General features: G+C 50.3%; 2 protein-coding genes across 2 annotated transcripts; both read right to left on the bottom strand.

Moving 5' to 3' along the window:
- Positions 1-2,246: 2,246 nt before the first annotated feature.
- Positions 2,247-7,352, bottom strand: H1f8 (H1.8 linker histone). Its single transcript, NM_001109351.1, is given in 5 exon segments — positions 2,247-2,607; positions 2,756-2,817; positions 3,596-3,920; positions 4,610-4,869; positions 7,212-7,352. Coding segments are annotated over 5 exon segments (999 nt in total). The 5' UTR covers positions 7,315-7,352; the 3' UTR covers positions 2,247-2,358.
- Positions 7,353-14,718: 7,366 nt separating this feature from the next.
- On the bottom strand, positions 14,719-19,811 carry Rho (rhodopsin). The gene is made up of 5 exons (NM_033441.1): positions 19,368-19,811; positions 17,736-17,904; positions 16,482-16,647; positions 16,143-16,382; positions 14,719-15,192 (listed from the first exon to the last, which is right to left on the bottom strand). The coding sequence occupies exons 1-5, from the start codon at positions 19,726-19,728 to the stop codon at positions 15,082-15,084; spliced, it is 1,047 nt and encodes a 348-aa protein (NP_254276.1). The 5' UTR covers positions 19,729-19,811; the 3' UTR covers positions 14,719-15,081.
- Positions 19,812-20,033: the final 222 nt, after the last annotated feature.

Here is a 20,033-nt window from a genome sequence, read left to right as displayed (position 1 = left end):
TGTCCTTTTCTACCAGGTGTCAGTAGGGCGAGTTGGAAGGCCATGCGTGCCTATGGCAGCCATGACCAGAAGCTCAGCAGGACTGAACTGGGTGCCTTGGCTCTCCACAGGTGGTGTGAGCTTCCCTACAGCATGAGGGGTGTCTATGAAAGTACAGGAACCTCCAAAAGTTAAACGTTGTGTGTGTGTGTGTGTGTGTGTGTGTGTGCGTGTGTGTGCGTGTGTGTGCGTGTGTGTGCGTGTGTGTGCACGTGCATGTGTCTGTAGGTACACAACCTGTTTGTCCATGTGTGGAGTTCAGAGGTTGACACAGGTGGCTTCCTCAATCACTTCACCTTGTTTGCATCCCAGTGGCAGTCATGTGGAACATACATGTGCAGGCCCAGGGTTGGTAGGAATCATCAATAACTTCCCCCTTATTCCCCAAGGCAGTCTTAGTCAAATGCAGAGCTTCCTGATAAGCGTAGTCTTTTTAACCAGCCTGCTCTGAGGGTCCCATCTAAGTTAAGGTTTCTATTACTGTGATGAAACACCGTGACTAAAGCAACTTGGGGGAAATGGGTGTGCGTCACCCTTTACACAGCTCACAGGTTACAGCCTATCGCTGAAGGCAGGCACTGAAGCAGAAGCTGCGGCGGAATGCTGCTTATTGCCTTGCTCAGTCATTTTCTTATACAACCAAGGACACCAGCCCACGAGGACTGTCCACAAAGATCGGGGCCCACCCTCCTATAGCAATCATTAATCAAGAAAATTCCCCACAGGCTAATCTGGTAGGGATGTTCTCTCAGTGGAGTTCTTCCCAGATGACTCTAGCTTGAGCTTATGTCAATGTGACCAAAACTAGAAACATAGTCCTACAAGCTAGGACACGGTCTCCACCCGCTGAAGCTGAAATTAATGGCATACACAATAACCACTTGGCACTTATGTGGTTCTGGGGAACAAACTCTGGTCTCATACACAGCAAGTGCTTTGCTGTAACCACTGAGCCACCTCTTCAGCCCTCCACCTTTTTGAGACCTTTGAGTCTTTCACATGTATGTAGCCTGCTGTTTTAGCTTAGGCTATTTGGGTAGTGAGTCCTGGGGATCCTCCTGTCTCTACCATGACACTGGGACACTGGGGTAATGCACATGCACCACTGTACCAGCTTTTTATGTGAGTGGTTGGGATTTGAATTCTAGTCTTCATGCTTATGTAGCCAACACTTTACCCACTGAGCCATCCTGCCTCCTCTGAAGCTGAAGTCTCAGATTTGTCCTGACACTGCCCTCTGATCAAGCAATGCAGAGCAGAGACTCAGGGTGAGGGAACTGACTATCCATGGGAAACGTTTCAGATGTTTTAAAGCATTGCAGACTTTATCCCCTCCACTCATCTCACCCTTTGACCACGTAAGGTGTGCACACATATCCCTGCCCTAGGGTCATTGGTGGATTGCCAACTTGACTAGATTCAGAGTCACCTAGGGACACCCAGAGATGTTTAAGTGGGAAGACCCACTCCACCTTGTGGGCTGGAGTCCCACACAGAAAGGAGGAGGAAAAGTTGAGCCAAGCACCACCACCCATTCATCTCTGTTCCCTGACTAAAGCCAGCACCTCACTTCTGCTGCTGGGCCTTTTCTGCCATGGTGGACTATGTCCCTTGAAGCCATGAGCTAAAATAAACCCTACTATGCTTACCTCTCTTCTGTCTGGTGAATTATAGCAACACGGACAGTAACCAGGACAGGGCCTTTGTGCCCTCCCCTTCTCTTACTAAATCCAGACTTAGGGTCCTGCTCAACTGCCCTCCTCCCATCTAAAACTGCACCAAGGGCAAGCAAGACGTCTTACTGGACAGAGGCACTTGCTACCAAACTCGATAACCCAAATTCCATCAGGACCCACAAAGTGGAAGAAGAGGACGTCTTCAAATTGTTGTCTGACCTCCACATGTACACCATGACATATGTACATGTGTACATACTAAATAAACTACAGTTGCAGCCAGCACTGTGCTCCTCAGCAGACAACATGGTGGACCCCCAAGCCGTAGTCTGCTGCCTCTCTGGGCTGAGGCTTGACAGTCAGGCTCAGGAAGCTTACGATGGTCTTTGGTCCTTCAAATCCTCCATCCCTCCTGAGACAGGAGACTCTTTGTCAAGACATCAGCCACACCACAGCCTGAACTGTCCCCTGGCTCCCAAGTGCTCAAAACCCACCTCTGCCTTCCTGCCCCACAGTCCAGTGTCCAGTGTCCCAGCGTGTGAATACAAAGAGAAGTCTTTATTGATAAATAAATTATGATTAGACATTATGACAGTTTGTTAGAGAATAAAAGCTTCGGAGTGCCATCTCCCCAACCCTGGCCCTAGCTACTAGCCTCAGCCTTCTTGCTGGGAGCCTTGGATGAGGTCTTGGGGGATAACTGAGGCCTTTTGGTGTCCTCGGGGGTCTTTGTCTTCCTGACCCTAGTTGTGGGCTGTGCCTTGTGTCTGACGTCCTGGGAAGGAGTGGGCGCTTTGGTCTTCTGCACCGTCTTAGCCCCCTGAACAACTGTCTCCGTGTGGGCTATGGCTGCCATCTCCTTTTTGATGAGGGAAGCAACACTATTCTGGACCTGTAAGAAAGCAAGCCCAGTGGTGGGGAGATGGCTCAGCCAGCAGGGAACCCAGCTCACAAGCACAGAGGCCCAAGCTTACTTCCCAGAGCCCACACATACGCCTGGAAGGACTTGAGACGCACCAGGCCAACAGGAACCTACCTACCTTGCTAGCCGAGGCCTTTGATTTCTCACACACATCTTTGGTCTTCCCATGGGCATCTGCTTCTGGAAGACCGGGGTGCGGGGAGGAATAGTGAGGAGCGAAGGTCATGTGACCTGGGCCAGCTGTCCCCGAGTCTCAGGCCCCAATTTGCAAATTGCTTTCCTTACAACAACATGGGAACATCAGCTTTGTTGCCTACCTACCAATGGTGGTACTTCGATGTCTATTTTATATGTATGTATGTATGTATGTATCTGTATGTATATATGTACATATATATATGTATATATATGCATGCATGTGTGTGTGTATATATATATATATATATATATATATATATTTGTTTTGTTTTGTTTTGTTTCAGGAGGGTACGGTTGTTTGAGACAGTCCCATGTGACCCAGGCTGACTTTAAGCTCCATACAAAGGTGAAGTTGCAGCCTCTCATGCCCAAATGCTTAAGATGATGGGTGTGCACCAGCTTCCTTGACGGTCTTAAAACTGTCACTTACAACTCCCTGCCAGAACGCTGTCATGGCTGCTCACTGCCCTAGGGTGAACCTAGACTCTGCAAAACCCCCTTGGATTTCTTCTGATGCACCCCCCCTTCCAGTGCAGACAGACACACCCACTGGCAGCTGTTCAACCTCTTTGCACAGAAGTATCTGAGATGCCTCCTCCAAGAGGCCTTCCCTGACCCCGACTCAAGGCTGCTACAGGCTCTCCACTCCTTTACCCAGGTCTAATACTCACCGCCCACTTCCTAGGGAGGGAAGCCCCTCCCACCCCACTGCGGGGGCTGCTGGGGACCCCCTATCCCTGCCACTCATTCACACACCTACCTTGCCCGGTCCCACTGTGTTTGACCTTCTGGCCTATGTTGGCAGTGAGAGGGGCCCCTGCAGCTTTGTCTCGTTTTAGGGGGGCCTCTCGGACCTCTCTTGGCACCGCCTTGGCATTCTTAGGCGCCTTCTCCAACGTGGCTGCTGAACAGGGATAAGCCTTCCGCTTCCGCCCTGGGTTTGGAGCCGCTTTCTCCGTCTTGGCCTTGCCAACTTGGTCTTTCTTCCGCAATCCGGATTCCTTGGAGCCTGTCTCCTTGGTACCTGTAGCTCCCCCACGGGCTTTCGGGGCACAGGTTCTCTTTTTCTTGGGCTTGGGAACTAGCTAAAGACAGATTCTGGGGTTGGGATGGGAACAGACGCTCTGGAGAGCCCTATACCCCGTGTAAGACATCCAAGGGGCCATGCTCCCAACAACGGGGTTAAGAGGAGCGCGGAAACACACCCAGCTCTGTGGCTCTCGCTGCATTTCACCTGGTGTTAGTCTGTGCCTCTCTGCAGTGCACCACTGCTCACTTCTAAGATCTGTGCCTGCCTTCTGCCTATCACCCATTTAGCCTCAAGCCTCACTCTGCCCTGCTCCCTGAAGTCCCACCTCTTAATGTCTCTAGGAATGCAGGCTGAGAGATGACCAACTTCCCAGCTTGCTACAGGTCTGTACGATCGAGCCACCTGCCCCCCCAGACTCCAACTAGGCCCCAGTAGAGCCCTCTAGGTCCCAGCAGAGCTCCCCAGTATTGGGACTTCCTGAAATGGACACTTCAGTAACCACAGGCACCACGTGAGGTTAGTAGAGGCTGCCCCATAGTGCCCCCCCAGAAGGTGGGGGTCAGTGGCTATGTGGTAGGAGCCACACACAGACCATGATACTGTGCGGGCTCCCCACACCGCACAATATGGGTCAGCAGAGGGCTGTGGAGATGTGGGCTGAGGTGAGGAGCAGCACGTGCTAGGTAAAGGTGTGATGTCTAAACCCTGCCCCAAGGCCTCCCTCTCTCCTTTTCTGTAACTCACCTTGAAGCTGCCAGTGGCACCCTTGGCCTTGGAGTTGGCAGGCCTGGTGAGGAGGCCTCGCCGCATGCCAGTTTCCAGGGCCTGCTTCAGCAGGTACTTGAAGCGGGTGGTGCCCACTGTGGGGTACTTATGCTGGATATAGACCTTGATGGCTACAACTGAGGTGCCCTGGCGCTTCTCCCTGGCCTTCAGAGCCTCTAGTACCATACGCAGCATTGTCGGGTTCCGCTGGCCTACTTGGATCCTGCTGCAACTTGGATCTGTGGGATAAACAGAAGGGCATCACCCAGACCACCCTCTGCCCCAGGCAAGGCCTGCTTTGGTGGGGCAGAGCACACACTGAGAACCAACTCCCTGTGAGCATCACTGGCTGTCAGTCTGCGAGCCTTGCACAGACCACTGTCCCTATGCTCATCAAGTCCCCTCCTTTGGAAGAAGACCTCTTGTAGAGGCAATCCTGCGTAGGTGAGCTGCCCAGGGGTATCTAGAACTGTAGCTCTACTGTACTCGCAGAAGTAAATCAGGAAGCTCAGCGAGGCCCATGTTGGCTTCTCTTACACACAGGTCACCTCGAGGAAGGCACCAAAGACCCTGGGGACAAAAACACTGAGAAAGCAACATCTGTCAAAGGCCACGGGGCCCTGTTCAGACTCAGAAGGACTCAAAACAATCACCCTGGAAATCCAGGCATGGTGGGACAAACCTGTTTACCCTGTCACTCCAGACACTGAGGTGGGAAGACTGTTATTACCAGACCAGCCTGGGGCTACAGAATGAGGTGGTACCTCAAAAAGAGGACAAACTCACTCAAAATCCAACTGGACAAAGAAATAAAGCAACCAAATATTGGTAGATGCGGGAGGAAAAGGCAGCACTGAAGGTTTTGTTTCCGTGCCGCTCATGACACAAGCCAAGGTTTTGTGCACCCATGCCAGGTAATTGGTGTCGTCCTGAGCTGCACCCCAGCCCTGACAGCACTTTCTCCAAGGTTCAGATCTTGGGAAATCAACCCTGGATTATTTCTAGCCGAAGTACTGGGCCTGGCATGTGTCTGGGATAAGCCGGTGGGTAAGCAAAACAGACACAGCTGAGGACGGCTGAGGTTGATGGGCACAGTGTCGGAAGTTTTCCTAACAAGATATCAGCATCGTCTGTGGCTCCTAGACTTTGTAGAGGGAAAGTCTGTGTCCACAGCTGGAAAGAAGGTAGAAGTGAAACTCTCTAGGGAGCAAAGAGGTGAGAAGGGGGAGGGGAGGAGGATTTGGAGGGATATGTTCACACTCAAAGCACGTTATATACTTTCTTGGGAAAGGCCTCGGGTGCAGAGTAATAAAAGTAAAAATAAAGGGAGCCTTGCTACATAGCTCTCACTGGCCTGGAGTTCGCTCTGTAGACCAGGTTGGCCTTGAACTCAGAGATCCATCTGTGTGAACTGTGGTGCCTCTCAAGTGTGACACATCATGCCCAGCCCACACAAGTAACATTTTGAAAATGTTTAAAAGAAAACTTATTTTGGGAAGAGGGAAAGTAAAAAACAGTCACAGTGCTAGCAACACGCCCCTCCCCCGACCCAGAAGTGAAAATGCAAGCAGAGGCATATATGAGGGTGCAGGAGCCTGATGTGCTGAGCGTTCGTGAGGCCCTCCCCCTCCCCCACCCCCACCCCCGGCCTGCCACGTGCATGAGCATTCTTCCACCCATGATACGCTCACACAATGGAATACTACTTGGCCATAAAGGACTGAAATGTAAGTGGCTACTACATGGAATGCTTCTAAATGTAAGCGAGCAAAAAGCCAGTCACAAAGCCGTGTGTAAAATGATGGGAGCTCACAGGCGGTGTGAGGCTGGGGAGTGATTGCTAATGGCACAAGTCAGCTTTTCTTCTCAGGAAATGACTCAATTCTGAAACAGACTGTGGCACTGGCCACGCATGATGACATACTTAAAGTTCACTGCACGCTGAACTTGGGGGAGTGGTGCCGTACGGGAATGGGCTGAAAAGCAGCAAGAAAAGGAGAATTTGGGGGAGAGGAATGGGAGAACCTGTCAGCCGCAGGTGAGTGATTTAAACTCCGAGTGATGCTATCAGAATTATTTGCAAAATTCAGGCTCAAAAGTAAGAGAAATTGTTAAGTAGAAAGAAACGGCCATAGGCTGGAGAGATGGCTCAGTGGTTAGGAGCACTGGGTGCTCTTCCAGAGGACTCAGGTTCAGTTCCCATCACCCACATAGCAGTTCACAACTGTCTGAACTCCAGTTCTTTGTAATTCCAGTTCCACTGGGTCCAGCACCCCCACACAGACCTACATGCAGGCAAAACACCAATGTATGTAAAAGAAAAAAGAAAAAGCCACATGAAACTACAAGCCAGGAGCCTGAGGGAGTCCTACAGCAGAACCATAGCATCCTGGACCTGAAGTTTTCATTGAGTCCCAAGCCAGGCAACGGGGTCATTCAGTTTCATCCCTCTCCAGGACTGGGTCTCCTCCTCCAAATGAGTGGTGAGGACCACCCTTTACAGCTGCATGCACTTTCTCAGCTGTTGTCATGGGGTTTCTGGGACCTTGGCCTAAACTCAGAATTCCACTCCCTTGCTTACCTGGACTGACAGCCCCAGGGAGCCCACATGATCCAGGAGGTGATGTGTCGCTGGAGGGAACAGAGGAGGAGGAAGAAACACTGGAGACACTCCCTGGAGCCATGGCACAGGCAGCGGCAGGCCAGGCCAGAGCTCTGTCAGGTGGCAGCCTCCAAAACTCCCGCCTTAAATACCTCCCAATGGTACTCGACCAATGGCCAAACGGGTCTACCACCTGAGCAGCTGGAAGCTGGCAATCAGGCCTGGGAGGGAAGACTCACTCTAAACACAGCTCCTGCCTCAACCCTGGAGACCTGAAGCCATGGGAAAGTAGAGAGGCAGAGTCACTGTGTCCTACCTAGCTAATGGAGTTGGCATGGAATGGGAGACACCTGAGTTGTGGGGGTGCTCAACAAGGGTCCCCTAATCCCACCAAGTGGGCAGGGGTCTGTCTACCCTGTTCCAGACGACTACTAGCCTCAGTTTTCCACAAAGCAGCAATTGTGCCCAAAGAAGGGGGTGTTTGGAGGCAGTGGCCTCTCGTGAGGTAAGATGGCTCTCCTCCTGAGGTAAGATGGCTCTCCGATCTCTTCCTTCTGTGTCATTTTGATGTTTTAGATAATACAGTTTGAGATGCAGGGGGAGGTGTGCCTGGGTTTTTATATGGCCTTGGCTGATGGCCACTGTCTTTAGTGTCCTTGGTGTTCAAACACACACTGGGACAGGTGTCAGTTACCGTTTCCCATCACACTACTCAACACTGGAACCCTGGCCTGGGTGAGAGAACCAGCCAGCTGCCCCGACAGGGCTATGACTTGGGAAGGGATCCCCCCCACCCCATCCCCCCACCCCCGAGCCTGGCCATTCCATCTCTTTCCTAGGAAGGGCTGAGTCATCGAGATGAAAGACAGAAGTGACTTCTCAGTGAAACCACATGGGCCTGAGTCAATTACTCCATTGCTGTAAAACACGCTGTAGTATATACGACAAGATCTGATAAAGGCTTGTGCTTGTTCCAGCACTGGGGAAACTGAGGCAGGAGGCTAGGGTGTTTGAGGCTAGCCTAGACTGCAAACCCCTGACTCAAAAAGAATCAAACCAAACAGAAACAAAACAGGGTGGATTAAAACAAGAGGAATCTCTCTCCTGGCTGAATGTCAATATTTCTCATGAAATATGAGACAAACATTTCTCATAGTTGACTGTCAAGGATGTATGAAAATCACACAAAGGCTGAGAGAGCTGACAGGTCAGCCACCTTAGAGGCAACTCAACATTTTAAGATTTATTTATTTCATTTATATGAGTACACTGTTGATCTCTTCAGACACACCAGAAGAGGGCATCAGATCCCATTACAGATGGTTGTGAGCCACCATGTGGTTGCTGGGAATTGAACTCAGGTCCTCTGAAAGAGCAGCCAGCACACTGAGCCATCTCTCCAGCTCGCAACTCAACATTTTATGGAGCAAAGATGAACTTGCTCCATGGCGTAGCCATCCCTCCCTGGGGAGAAACAGGGGAACAAGTAAACAGGAACTTTGCCCCAGTATCAGCAGAAATTTAAGGCAAACTAAAAACTTGTCAGGTAGAAACAGACTAAGCCAATTGTGGGATAGAACACAGCTGTGAGGCTGAGGAGGCCAGCACTGAAGCTGGTCTACCAGGACTCACACCAGTGTGGGAGCAGCCATTGCTTTGAGAAAGGTGGAGGTTGGGGATACCTGGCTAGACTTATAAGCTTCTCCTCTCTGTGTATCATCCCTTTATTTTCTGGAATTTTTCCAGAGAACTCACCCTCCATCATAGGTCTGGTTTGAGAAAGGCTGTGGCCTTCAAAGTTCTTTGCAGTGAAACAATCTCACTCCATTTCTAGAATCTTCCATGGCTCCCTACTTCCTTTGGGGAAAAGTTTGAGATCTTCCATCGGGTTCACAGTGCTTTCCTGACTCTTAAATCCCACAGTTCAATCACACCGCAGGTAGGACTCAGGTTGTGGTTCAGTGGTCCAATGAGAGCTTAGCATCTCTGAGATTCTGGGCTCAACATTCAATACTAGAATTTTACAAAGTCACACCGTGTGGCCTTCGAATGAACTCTAGCTAATACTAGGATGTCACATTTTGTGCTTCTATGTCAAATTAGTGCAGACGGTCCAGAGTTCCCATCTCTGCCCATAGCTATGTGCAGATATCAGTGAGGCTTTGTTGATCTCAGTCTTAGATCTGTGGTAGCCTTGGGCTGTGAGCTACCGAGGGTATGGTGCTTTCGTGATCCCATTGCCATGGGAGCAAGCCCTGCTAGTCTGTTGGATGCTGAAACCCATGGTCCAGTCACTTGTTACCCAGCCAACATCCAGGCAATCTACTGGTCATCAGCTAGTCCTTTACTTGACCATGGATGCTTGAAGCAGCCCAGCAGAGATGGTCCAAGCTGAATCCCAGTCAGCAGCAGCACCTAGCTAGTCCCTGGAGCTGGAAGAAATAACATGTGGTTTGTTGTTTTAAACCGTAAATTCTGGGACTATTTGTCACATAGCACAAGGTTGCTACTATACCAGGCCTAGAAAGCCTTCTATTCCCACCTACTTTCTCTGGAATATGTCTTCCTTTCTCATGTAGGTTAGGTTTGCTCAGGAATGCCACGGCACTGTCTCACAGGTCCCTGACTCTTGAGTTCTGTGGTGGATCAGGGTTGTCTCTGGCACCCAGCCCAACACTAGCACACAGTAGGCCCTCCAGACTTGTTGTGGCGCTATGGCTCCAAGGAGTGAACAGAGACCTGCAAATGCCCAGTGCTAGACGGGGAAGGAGCAATGAGAGGCAAAGAGGCAAACGGGAGCTGGCACGCATGGGGGCTGCAATTTTGATCCATTTGTGGGGCGTTTCCAAGAACTGAGAAATGCAGAGACTCTGTAGTGTAAACATTCCCACGAGCTTTGCTGAAACCCTGCTCCCAGGCTGTGCCAGGATCGAGTTTTGTGTTGGGAAGGGAGTTTGGGAAAAACTCAGAGATCTAAAAATTCTCAGAGGGGTTTGCCACTTGACAGGGAGATAACAGCAAGTTAGGGAGACTGCTGGCAGAAGTGTGCCCTCTGCCAGCCTCCTGACTTCTCTGCGGGGCCAGGCTGGGTGTGTGTGTGTGTGTGTGTGTGTGTGTGTGTGTGTGTGTGTGTGTGTGTGTGCTGACTTCCTTCTGGAACCTTCTCCTCCCGCCTTAGGACATGCTCCATTTTCAGAGACACATGTCCTAAACTCTGAGATGATGAGAGGGCCTCTGCTTTGTACCATGCCAGCTCCTGTGCCACCAGGACACTGAGACATTAATTTCTTAATCAGTGCATCAGGGTGGAGTGAAATTGCAGCCACTGGCAGTGCCTGCACAAACTATATAATTGATATTATACAGTTGTATAAATTGGCATCTTCATCATCTTACACATGAAGAGGCTGAAGTCCAGAAGTGTGGCTCACTGCACACTCAGACCCTAGGCTGCATCGTGGAAGCCCTCTACAAAGCCCATACAAAGATCAAGAAGTAATCCAAGAGGAGGCAAGATGGCTGATCTGGAAAGACATTTGCTGGCAAACTGGATGACCCAAGTTCCATCCCTGGGATCTATGTGGCAGAAGGGAGCTGACTTCCAAAAGCTGTCTTCTGATGTCCACACTCACAATGTGTCATGTATGTGTTCCCGCTCCTCTGATAGGTACAATAAACAAAATGTAATACATTTTTTTTACATTAATTCAAAGTCAAACAATGAACCTGAGGTGTTTTTGGGCAGTGCGCATGGTGTTGGATCATGTGACTTCACAAAGCCTTGGTTCTGTATGGACTTGGACACTTTGGACTGCACATGCTTTTGTACCACACAGTGCCAACAAACTGCCTGAATGGCAGCTCAGATTCCAGACTATTGGATGTTGTGAACTGTAGTGTTTGGTTTGGTTGGTTTTGTTGTACCAATACAAAGTTTTCTGTGTTATTGGAACAATAAGAGTTGAATTGTGGAAAACAAAGACTTACAATATTTTCTTACCATCACTCCTTAGCATGTAAGAATTAAATTAGTATATTTTGGGGTTGCATTGTGTTAGAATGTTTGATCTTTAACAAAATTGCTGTTTGAATGGCTGACTTGAGTTTCATATGTAAATCACTGGCTTGGGAGCTAGGGTGACATCTTAATTAGAAACACTTGCTGTGCAAGGATGGGGCCTAAGTCTGGAACCCCAGCACCTGTGGAAAAGCTGGGTGTGACCCCAACTGTAACCTCAGTTTCTCCACTTTCATATACACAGATGATAGCACCTCCACATGGACACACAGACATATGGGCATATGCATGCATACACACATACCACACACACTGCTCAGTGAATTTTAGATTACGATAATGAAACAATTTCTAACAATTTCTGAAATGGCCTAGACACACTTCTTCATGTTGTACTATGTATTTATGCGAAGAGGCATTCTTGGCATCGAGGATTATAAAACCAAAATATCAATCAACTCTAAAAAACGTTGTATATGCCGTGTCCTACATCATTAAGTATTCAGCTGAGATCTATTCCTTGTGAAAAAGCAAGCAGATCCATCTCATTAGTATGCAAATTTATTTTAATCTTTAATCAATCGTAAAATTGCATATATATCAAAGATTTATTTTACATTAGGTTTCTTTATGATTATCAGTAGGTGTTTGACTTGTGCTCCTATTTAATTCCCTATATATCTGGGGTCACACTCAATGTTCTCAAAGGTAAAGCGACCATGGGTGGAAACAATTTCAGAAATAAGCCCTCCACCAGCTAAGATGTCTCTCACTTTCAGCTAAGAGCCATGGCCTGTGTAGTTTAGGGACTTACCCTGGGACTGGCACTGCATTTCTCTGGAGCATCTCAGGCTACTTGGTACCCCAGGTGTCTCTTTATTGGGGTGACAGCCCTGTCTGACCTGTGATTGGATGAGTGTATTGTATGCTCCACAAATGATGCTTGCTTGGAGCCTAGCAGATGGCCCTGTGGGGACTCCAGAGCTCCATCTACTCTCATAGTGACTGCCAAGGGGAGGCTGACCAGAACATTCTGGTTCTAAAGGGGTATTTTTTCCGAATAGGAGAAGGCAGGAGTAAAGGGGACACTCCTCAGAACAAGTGAACTGGGCATGGAGGAGTGAGGTAGGACAAGGCCAGGCAGCTAAAGTAGCCTACCAACAGCCACTCCTGGCCCATAAAGCATGAGAAACAACCAGAGGTGTGGTAGCCATGGAGTCCCCTTCATCTATGACACCCAGGAGCCTTGACTAGCACATCTTAGTCCCCACCCCTCTGGGCTTGTCCTGATCCTGTTCCCCTGGTTTCTTTTGGGGAATATATCCTACAGACTCCTTAACTATGTGGAGTCAACTTTATCTTGTAGTATCAGAACACATGACAAATGAGGGAGCCCTATATCAGACAATCAGACATAGTTGTTGGCTTAGAGGTGATCAGGTGACCCAGGTCTAGCTAATCAGAAAAAGAATCTCCATCTCAGGCATGGTGATTGTCTTAGAGGTAATCAAGTGACTCAGCTCTGGCCAATCAAATGAATCTCTATCTTAGACATGATTGACTTAAGGATAATCAGGTGACCTAGATCTGCCCAATAAGAACCTAACCTGTTACCACAATTATAAAGGGAAGGAAAGCCCCTTTCTGGAGGGATTTCTGCCACCTCTGAGGATAGGCCTTTGAGTAAAGTCAACACAGAAGAGAGACACAAAGGGTCACAGGTCTGAGCTTCTACATCTAGCCGGCCTGAAGTGGAGGGAAGCGGGGTTTCATGTCTATAAGCCAATAGACAGTCTCTGTTTCAGCAATTGGGGTGAATTTCTTGTCACTTGTGACCAAATGAAACCTTATCACTTATGAAGCAAGCAAGCAAATAACCCCTTGCTGTCACCTGCCCTTGTCCAACATGGCATGAAGAGACTTTCATTCCAGGTCCTGGCACCCTTTCCTCCTTGGAAGATGGTATTATTCCACATCTGAGGCTCCAACCCATTCCTTTGATAAGTGGAGGTGTACTGGTAAGGACAGCTCTGAGCCAAGGTCTAGAATACAGAGTATGCCAATGTCTTCAGCATGCCAGGAAGTAGGCTGGCCACGTAAGCTCTTAAATCTCATACAATCCCCTCAAGGGCAGGTCTAAGCTCCTCTTTACAGATACAGAGGCTTAGAGAGGTCACCATGTCTCTATACTGCTCAAGCTGGGTTTCTAAAATTGATGGAGCTGCTCTATAACATTCCCCAGAGACTCTGGACTGCTTATCCCCACACAGTCTAGTCCTCCCTAGCCAGGGACCAGGGAAGCTTCCCAGTTTCCATCCATTTTGAAAGGGCTTGAGAGCAACAGACTACCACTGCCACCAAATGTAGGAGCTGAGCTTTTAATGCCTCTGTTTGTCTTTGTCCCCATGCAGAGCTGGGCCTGCTGAGGACCCGGCTGTGGTTCTATAGAGGAGGGATGCAGACTGAGGCTGCTCAATTCTGGCACCCCAGAGCTCCTGTTGGCCTCAAACCAAAACTCTGTGGGATAAAGAAAAGATCAAAGGCCAAGGAATACAGCACATCCAGCAAGGTAGCTGGGAACTAGATCCATGAGCATCCTAAGAATGAGGCCTGGTCAGGTCTTGCATTGTGTTTCTGAGCTCTTCAGAAAAGGGTGGCATCAAGGACTCAGCTTCTCCCTGAAGGTGGACATATTTGGCATGGCTTCCAAAACTCCATACTGGCCTGGAACTGTTGCCACTTGGTTGCTGATGTAGATGAGCAAATGTATCTGAAAGCCAAGAGGAAGGGCTGGGTCTCCACAGGACAAGTAGGTTGAGAGACAAGAGCCAAGGTTTTCATACTGAAGGGAGGACCTAGGCCTTGCCTGAGACTCCTGGTCTCAATGCTTTCTTAGTCCTAATGACTGCAGCCCACACTGCTGTCACTGTCATTCATCTCTGTGATCCAGCTCCATTTCTACACAGGCCTGAAGGTCTGGTTCATTTGTAAAAGCCTACTGAGGCTGGGGGAAATACCTTATCTGAGTGCTTAGGCCCTGCCCAACTCCCAAGCAGTCACTAATAAGCAGAGACCATTAAGATGGCTAATTAATTATATTAGTTGGTGTTACCTGTAACACAACTACCAGTTTTGCTCTTTATATACAAAGTGTTTGCACACACACATACACACACACTCACACACTCACACAATTTTCTCTGTGTGTCTCCCTTCCTTCCTCCTTCTTTCTCCTTCCCTTCATCTGTCTTTGAAGCAGCCACATTCTGTCAGGGCCCCGGATTTGGGAGATCCCATCTGGGGTGGGGGTGGGGTGCAGAGAAAACCAGGGCAGGTATGTAAAACAGTGTACAGATTCCAGTCAAACATGACTAGGTCTGCCAGGTTGGGCACCTGAGGACATCCATGTTCCCGTCTGTTAATCCCTTCACTCATATATCCACTCATTCAGTCACTCATTCCTCCCTTCATCCAGGTAGCATTTATTAATCAGCTACTATGTGTTCCATTCTGTCCTAGACACTTAGCCGTAAGCCGGGACACTTGTCATGTTCCTGAGACACAAGCTGAGGGGAGGGGTACAGATCCCGCTGGCCCCCGGGAATTGGGGACTCCAGGCTGGGGGTCTTGGTGGATGGATGTCCTTTGTCAGGCTGTCCCTGTTGAGTGGGGAGCCTCATTTTGCTTTCATGAATTCATTAAAAACAAAGAAAAGAACACTGAGGGAGCCTGCATGACCTCATTCCAACGGGTGCTGCTCCTGGTGGGGGCTGTGGCTGGGGTGAGTGGGGACAGGAGACTCCTACAGTCAGCCACAGTCTCTGGCCAGGCTTAGGCTGGAGCCACCTGGCTGGTCTCCGTCTTGGAGGCAGTGGCAGAGGCCTCATCATCTCCCAGTGGATTCTTGCCGCAGCAGAGCGTGGTGAGCATGCAGTTCCGGAACTGGAAGACAAGAGGCACCAGTCAGGACAGGGCCCTACCACTCCACTCCCTCAACCCCACCTCCAGCAAGTCCCCTCCCTAAGCCTGGCTCCCTGGGGGAGCGTGCTAAATGTATGTTGCCCTTCAACCAGAGATGCCAGGAACACAGCACGAGGGGGTTGTCAAATGACATCCCATGTGTCCTGTGGATGAGTAGGACCTTGTGATCTTATCTAATTTGAGAATTTGTGATTTGTGATTTATTTCCTATAAATAAACAGGGAAACTGAAGCCCAGATCTGACTTACCCAAGGTCACACAGCCTGCATGTGGCAAAACTAGAACTGGAACCCAGAGTCTAGGTCTAGAGACCACATCCTTTTCTGCAGGGAAACTGTGACTTTTAACAGCGGCTTAATCCCGTTCTTCCCAGAACTAGCAATTTCTACAGCTTTACAGTGAGACCATTCTATTCCCAGCCTTGGAACTACCTGACATTTCCTGGTTACTTCTTAAGACAGACTGTCATGTAGCCCAGGTTGGCCCCCAAATCACTGTATTGCCAAAGATAGCTTTGAATTTCTAATCTGCCCACTTCAGCATCCTGAGCACGGAGATACAGCAGTATGCTCACAGCCTGCTTTGGGCGAGGGGGACACACATCCACTATCTAGCCCAGGCTGACCTGGAGCTCAAGATCCTACTGCCTCAGGATTAAGATTACAAACATGGGCGATTGCACCTGGCTTCTAGCTGACTTCTAAAGCTGACTTCCAGAACCATCTGGTCAGGTGTATCTCACAGGACAGGATGGCAGGTCACCCAGAGGACTTACTCCATGAGACGGGGGGATCACCAGCCTGAGAGATCATGGCCTGACAGCAGTCTGAGTGGACCGCCTTCCCTGCCCTCCCCTCCCCTTCCATTCTCTCCCTCCCTCTCCACAAGCCCTGCCTCGACCCAGGCAGCACCTGCTTGTTCATCATGATGTAGATGATTGGGTTGTAGATGGAGGCGGTCTTAGCAAAGAAAGCGGGAAGGGTCATGAAGATGGGGCCGAAGTTGGAGCCCTGGTGGGTAAAGATGTACATGGCCACACTGGCATAGGGAAGCCAGCAGATCAGGAAGAAGATGACCATGATGATGACCATGCGCGTGACTTCCTTCTCTGCCTTCTGAGTGGTAGCCGACTCCTGTTGCTGGGCGGCGGCCTGCAGGGGGACAGACCTGTGTCTAGCCCGAGGGGTCCATGCAAACCCTGGCACCCACCCGGCTCTGGCCACCCAGCCCCAGGGTGGCCCCACTCATGCCTCCTTGACGGTGAAGACCAGCTGCCCGTAGCAGAAGAAGATGACGATCATGGGGATGGTGAAGTGGACCACGAACATGTAGATGACGAAGGACTCATTGTTGACCTCAGGCTTGAGTGTATAGTAGTCAATCCCACATGAACACTGCATGCCCTCGGGGATGTACCTAAGGGTGATAAAGCAGGGAGAAAACACATGCCCAGCCGGACATAAGTGTGGGGTTCCTGGAGGCTACAGTTTCTGTGGGCCTAGGGAAGCATGGTTATTACCTGCTGGCCCCATCGCCAGGTGAGACTTAGCTTCTCTGCCCTCAGACAACTCTCAAGCTCCCTGTCACTTAGTCACACAGCTCTCCTCTCCAGCCTGCTGCCCTTTGGTGGTTACATGAGTAGGCAGAGGATGCTGGGGAGGGGAGCTGAGGCCTTCCCTGTGAATGGGGCAGTGTGACGTGCGGGTCTCCTAGTAACAGCAATAATTTCTACAGTAAGGGTAGGCCTGCTGCGATTATCAGAACCTTGTGCAGCGTCTAGAAACGAGGATGTCGTGATGATATCTGAGGACAGAGACACTGGGCTGCACTCAGAAACCTGAGTGTCCATTGAGTGTGTCTGTAGAGGCCTGCCAAGCCAAGTGAGTGAAGGTAGGGGAAGAGGCCAGTGAGAGGTGAACGGTGAGGGGCTCTGACTCAATCAGGGCCACTGGGTGAGCTCCTGGGATGGGGAGGAGATGTGAGCAGAGAATGGAGATTCTCTGAGGCTTTGTGCATCACATAGCCTGTCCAAGTGCCCAAACCACGGACCCCACCCTCTCTTGTCTCATTTAGATATGGTGGCCTGGAAGCTAGATGAGAACCAGTTTCTGGGGCTACAATGTCACCAGGCATATTGGAAAGGTTCAGCTTCTCCAGGGGCCAAGGTCCAAGGTCAGAGAGAGAGAGAGCTGCCCATACCCAAACTCAACCAAAGAGGATTGTACTTCGGCCTTGGCTTAGCTGAGGATTAGGGACTTGGCCAAGGTGAAGGGTTGGGATGTTCAGCGTTCTCCCTGCTATGGGGCTCAGAAATAGAATCAAACTCATTGGCCTACTACAGTCCCTCTCTTCTCCCTGCCTTAGATCATAGCCTGGGAGAGTGACCAGAGTGATTTTAGGGGGCAAGACCATGTTACATTTTGCCTGGAACCAATTCGAGGGCTCTGTGTTCTAAATGGAAACCCCACAAAGACCTTGCTAGACCCAATACTCAGTGCTATTACCTGGACCAGCCAACCAGTGGGGGAGCAGCACAGGCCAACGCCATGACCCAGGTGAAGGCCACACCCATAATGGCATGATTCTCCCCAAAGCGGAAGTTGCTCATGGGCTTGCAGACCACCACGTAGCGCTCAATGGCCAGGACTACCAGGGACCACAGGCCGATTTCACCTGTAAGGCAGTTAGAAGCTATTAGTCCTCCAGCTCTGACCTCAAGCCAGAGAACAAACACCACAGAGAGGACAGGGGGGCATGGGTGCTTCTGGTTTGAGACTTGTACCAGGCCTTAGGGATTGCAATGAGTTTGGGCTGGCCAAGAGGGAGGGAGGGAGTGAAGAACCTGTGTGCCAGAGGAAGTGAGCAAAGGAACAGAACCAGAAGCTCTTCTGTTTGTTAGAATTTTAGGCTCATGAGAGAGACCACCGTAGAGTGACTGGAGCTGTGGCTTAGGGCCACACCCTGGCTAGCGTTTTGGCAGAGGAAGAAGAGGGTGAAGAGGGAGCTCCAGATACTAGTCCACATGTCACCCTCAGAAGCCCAGTGTGAGGAAGGACCACATAACAAACTTCTGAATAATGGGAATGCTACCGACAAGAATCCGGATGGCAGATTCGGCCTGGGCCTGACCCCACAGAGACAAGCTCACCAGCACAGCACCCCAGCTTCTGTCCAGAGGCTGGGGGACTGTGATCACAGAAGGTAACAGAGATGTCCAACAGTGTTACCAAGGCAGTACCCTGGGCACCTGGGACTCATGCAAGCTAGACCCACTGGTCACTCTGGCTTTGGGCTTTGTTACACCCACTTCTCCTGTTTCCTCCTACATCCTCTGGAAACATCTCTAAGTCCTAGCCAGGAGACCCTGGCTCTGGTCCTGGCCCTTCAGTATCTCTAACCATGACTTTTGCCTGCTCCCTACCTCAGGTCCCTCAGCTAAACAGGCCCCAGAGCTCCCCGAGATAGCCTCATGATTCTCCAGTTGAGTGAGAGGAAATGTTTAGAAACACCTGGCGTAACATAGTGGTCCGAGACTAGGATCACAACACTTGAGAAGCTGAGGCAGGAGGATCACAAGTTCAAGTACATCCTCAGCTGCATAATTTAAGGCCAGTCTGGACTGGACTGCGTGAGACTGTGCCCCACTCCAAGATAGAAAAAGGAAAGAAACAGATGAATCACTTGAGGTTCCGGGTGTATGGAGCATGCACTCTGGCAGAAGCTGACAGGGCTGGCCAGGCAGTTAGATGTGTGATTCTTTCCCAGACCAGGGACAGTCCTGAAGGATCTAGACCTATGTGTCTTCTCTAGCTCACTTCTGGTGCTCAGTCTGTGTCTGCTCCAGCTCAGCTGCCTCAGAGGACACCCCCACACAGGACTCCTCAGTGAGACCTTGGCCTATCTGAACCCACGTTTCTTGTATTACTCAAGAACAAGATAGATGAACGAACGTTCAGTGCCTGCTTTCAACAACAGCCGAGCTTGGGGTCACAGTGTTTGTCAATGAACAAGCTAAGCCTTTAGATGATACCGATTACAGGGACCCATTAAGCTGCTGCTTCCAAGCTGCAGAACCTCCCCAGGTCCTTTCACACCCCCTTGGCTCCTATGCTATACCCCAGTCCCTCTGCTCATACCTCCAAGGGTGGCAAAGAAGCCCTCAAGGTTGCAGCCTGTGGGCCCAAAGACAAAGTAGCCATGCAGTGAGGTGTAGAGGGTGGTGGTGAATCCTCCGAAGACCATGAAGAGGTCAGCCACAGCCAAGTTGAGCAGGATGTAGTTGAGTGGTGTGCGCAGCTTCTTGTGCTGTACGGTGACGTAGAGCGTGAGGAAGTTGATGGGGAAGCCCAGCACGATGAGCAGGAACATGTAGGCTGCCAGCATGGAGAACTGCCATGGCTCCGCCAGGTAGTACTGCGGCTGCTCAAAGGGGCTGCGCACCACGCCCGTGATGTTGGAGAAGGGCACATAAAAATTGGGGCCCTCTGTGCCGTTCATGGCTGCGGCCCTTGAGGCTGCCCCACGGGCTGTTCGTAGACAGAGACCAAGGCTGCCTGGCGAGCTCAGCTACCTACGGCTCCCACAGCACAACTCCAGGCACTGACCCCCCCCAGACCCTTATAAAGTGACCTTCTCTCTCTAAGCCAGAGGCTGATTCAGCATCCGGGAGATATCACACTAATACTAATCCCACTGCTGCCACTGGGGCCTAATTAGCTTGCAGAGGGGCCAAGGTGACATCAGGTGGAAGCCCTTAGGTAAAGAAAGGGTGTCTCATCTTGTTTGCCCTGGAGTCCCCCAGG

Source organism: Rattus norvegicus, chromosome 4 (assembly GCF_021556685.1).
Source record: "Rattus norvegicus strain SHRSP/BbbUtx chromosome 4, alternate assembly SHRSP_T2T, whole genome shotgun sequence".
Classification (NCBI taxonomy): domain Eukaryota; kingdom Metazoa; phylum Chordata; class Mammalia; order Rodentia; family Muridae; genus Rattus; species Rattus norvegicus.
This window is presented reverse-complemented; position numbering and strand designations above follow the sequence as displayed.

Excerpts from the sequence above, each read along its gene's own strand:
- Rho (NM_033441.1), bottom strand. The coding sequence starts at position 19,728 with ATGAACGGCACAGAGGGCCCCAATTTTTATGTGCCCTTCTCCAACATC. Across the intron at positions 17,905-19,367 it reads CTTCTTTGCCACCCTTGGAG|GTGAAATCGGCCTGTGGTCC; the intron begins GTATGAGCAGAG and ends ACTGCCTTACAG. Across the intron at positions 16,648-17,735 it reads CCACTGGTTGGCTGGTCCAG|GTACATCCCCGAGGGCATGC; the intron begins GTAATAGCACTG and ends TATCACCCTTAG.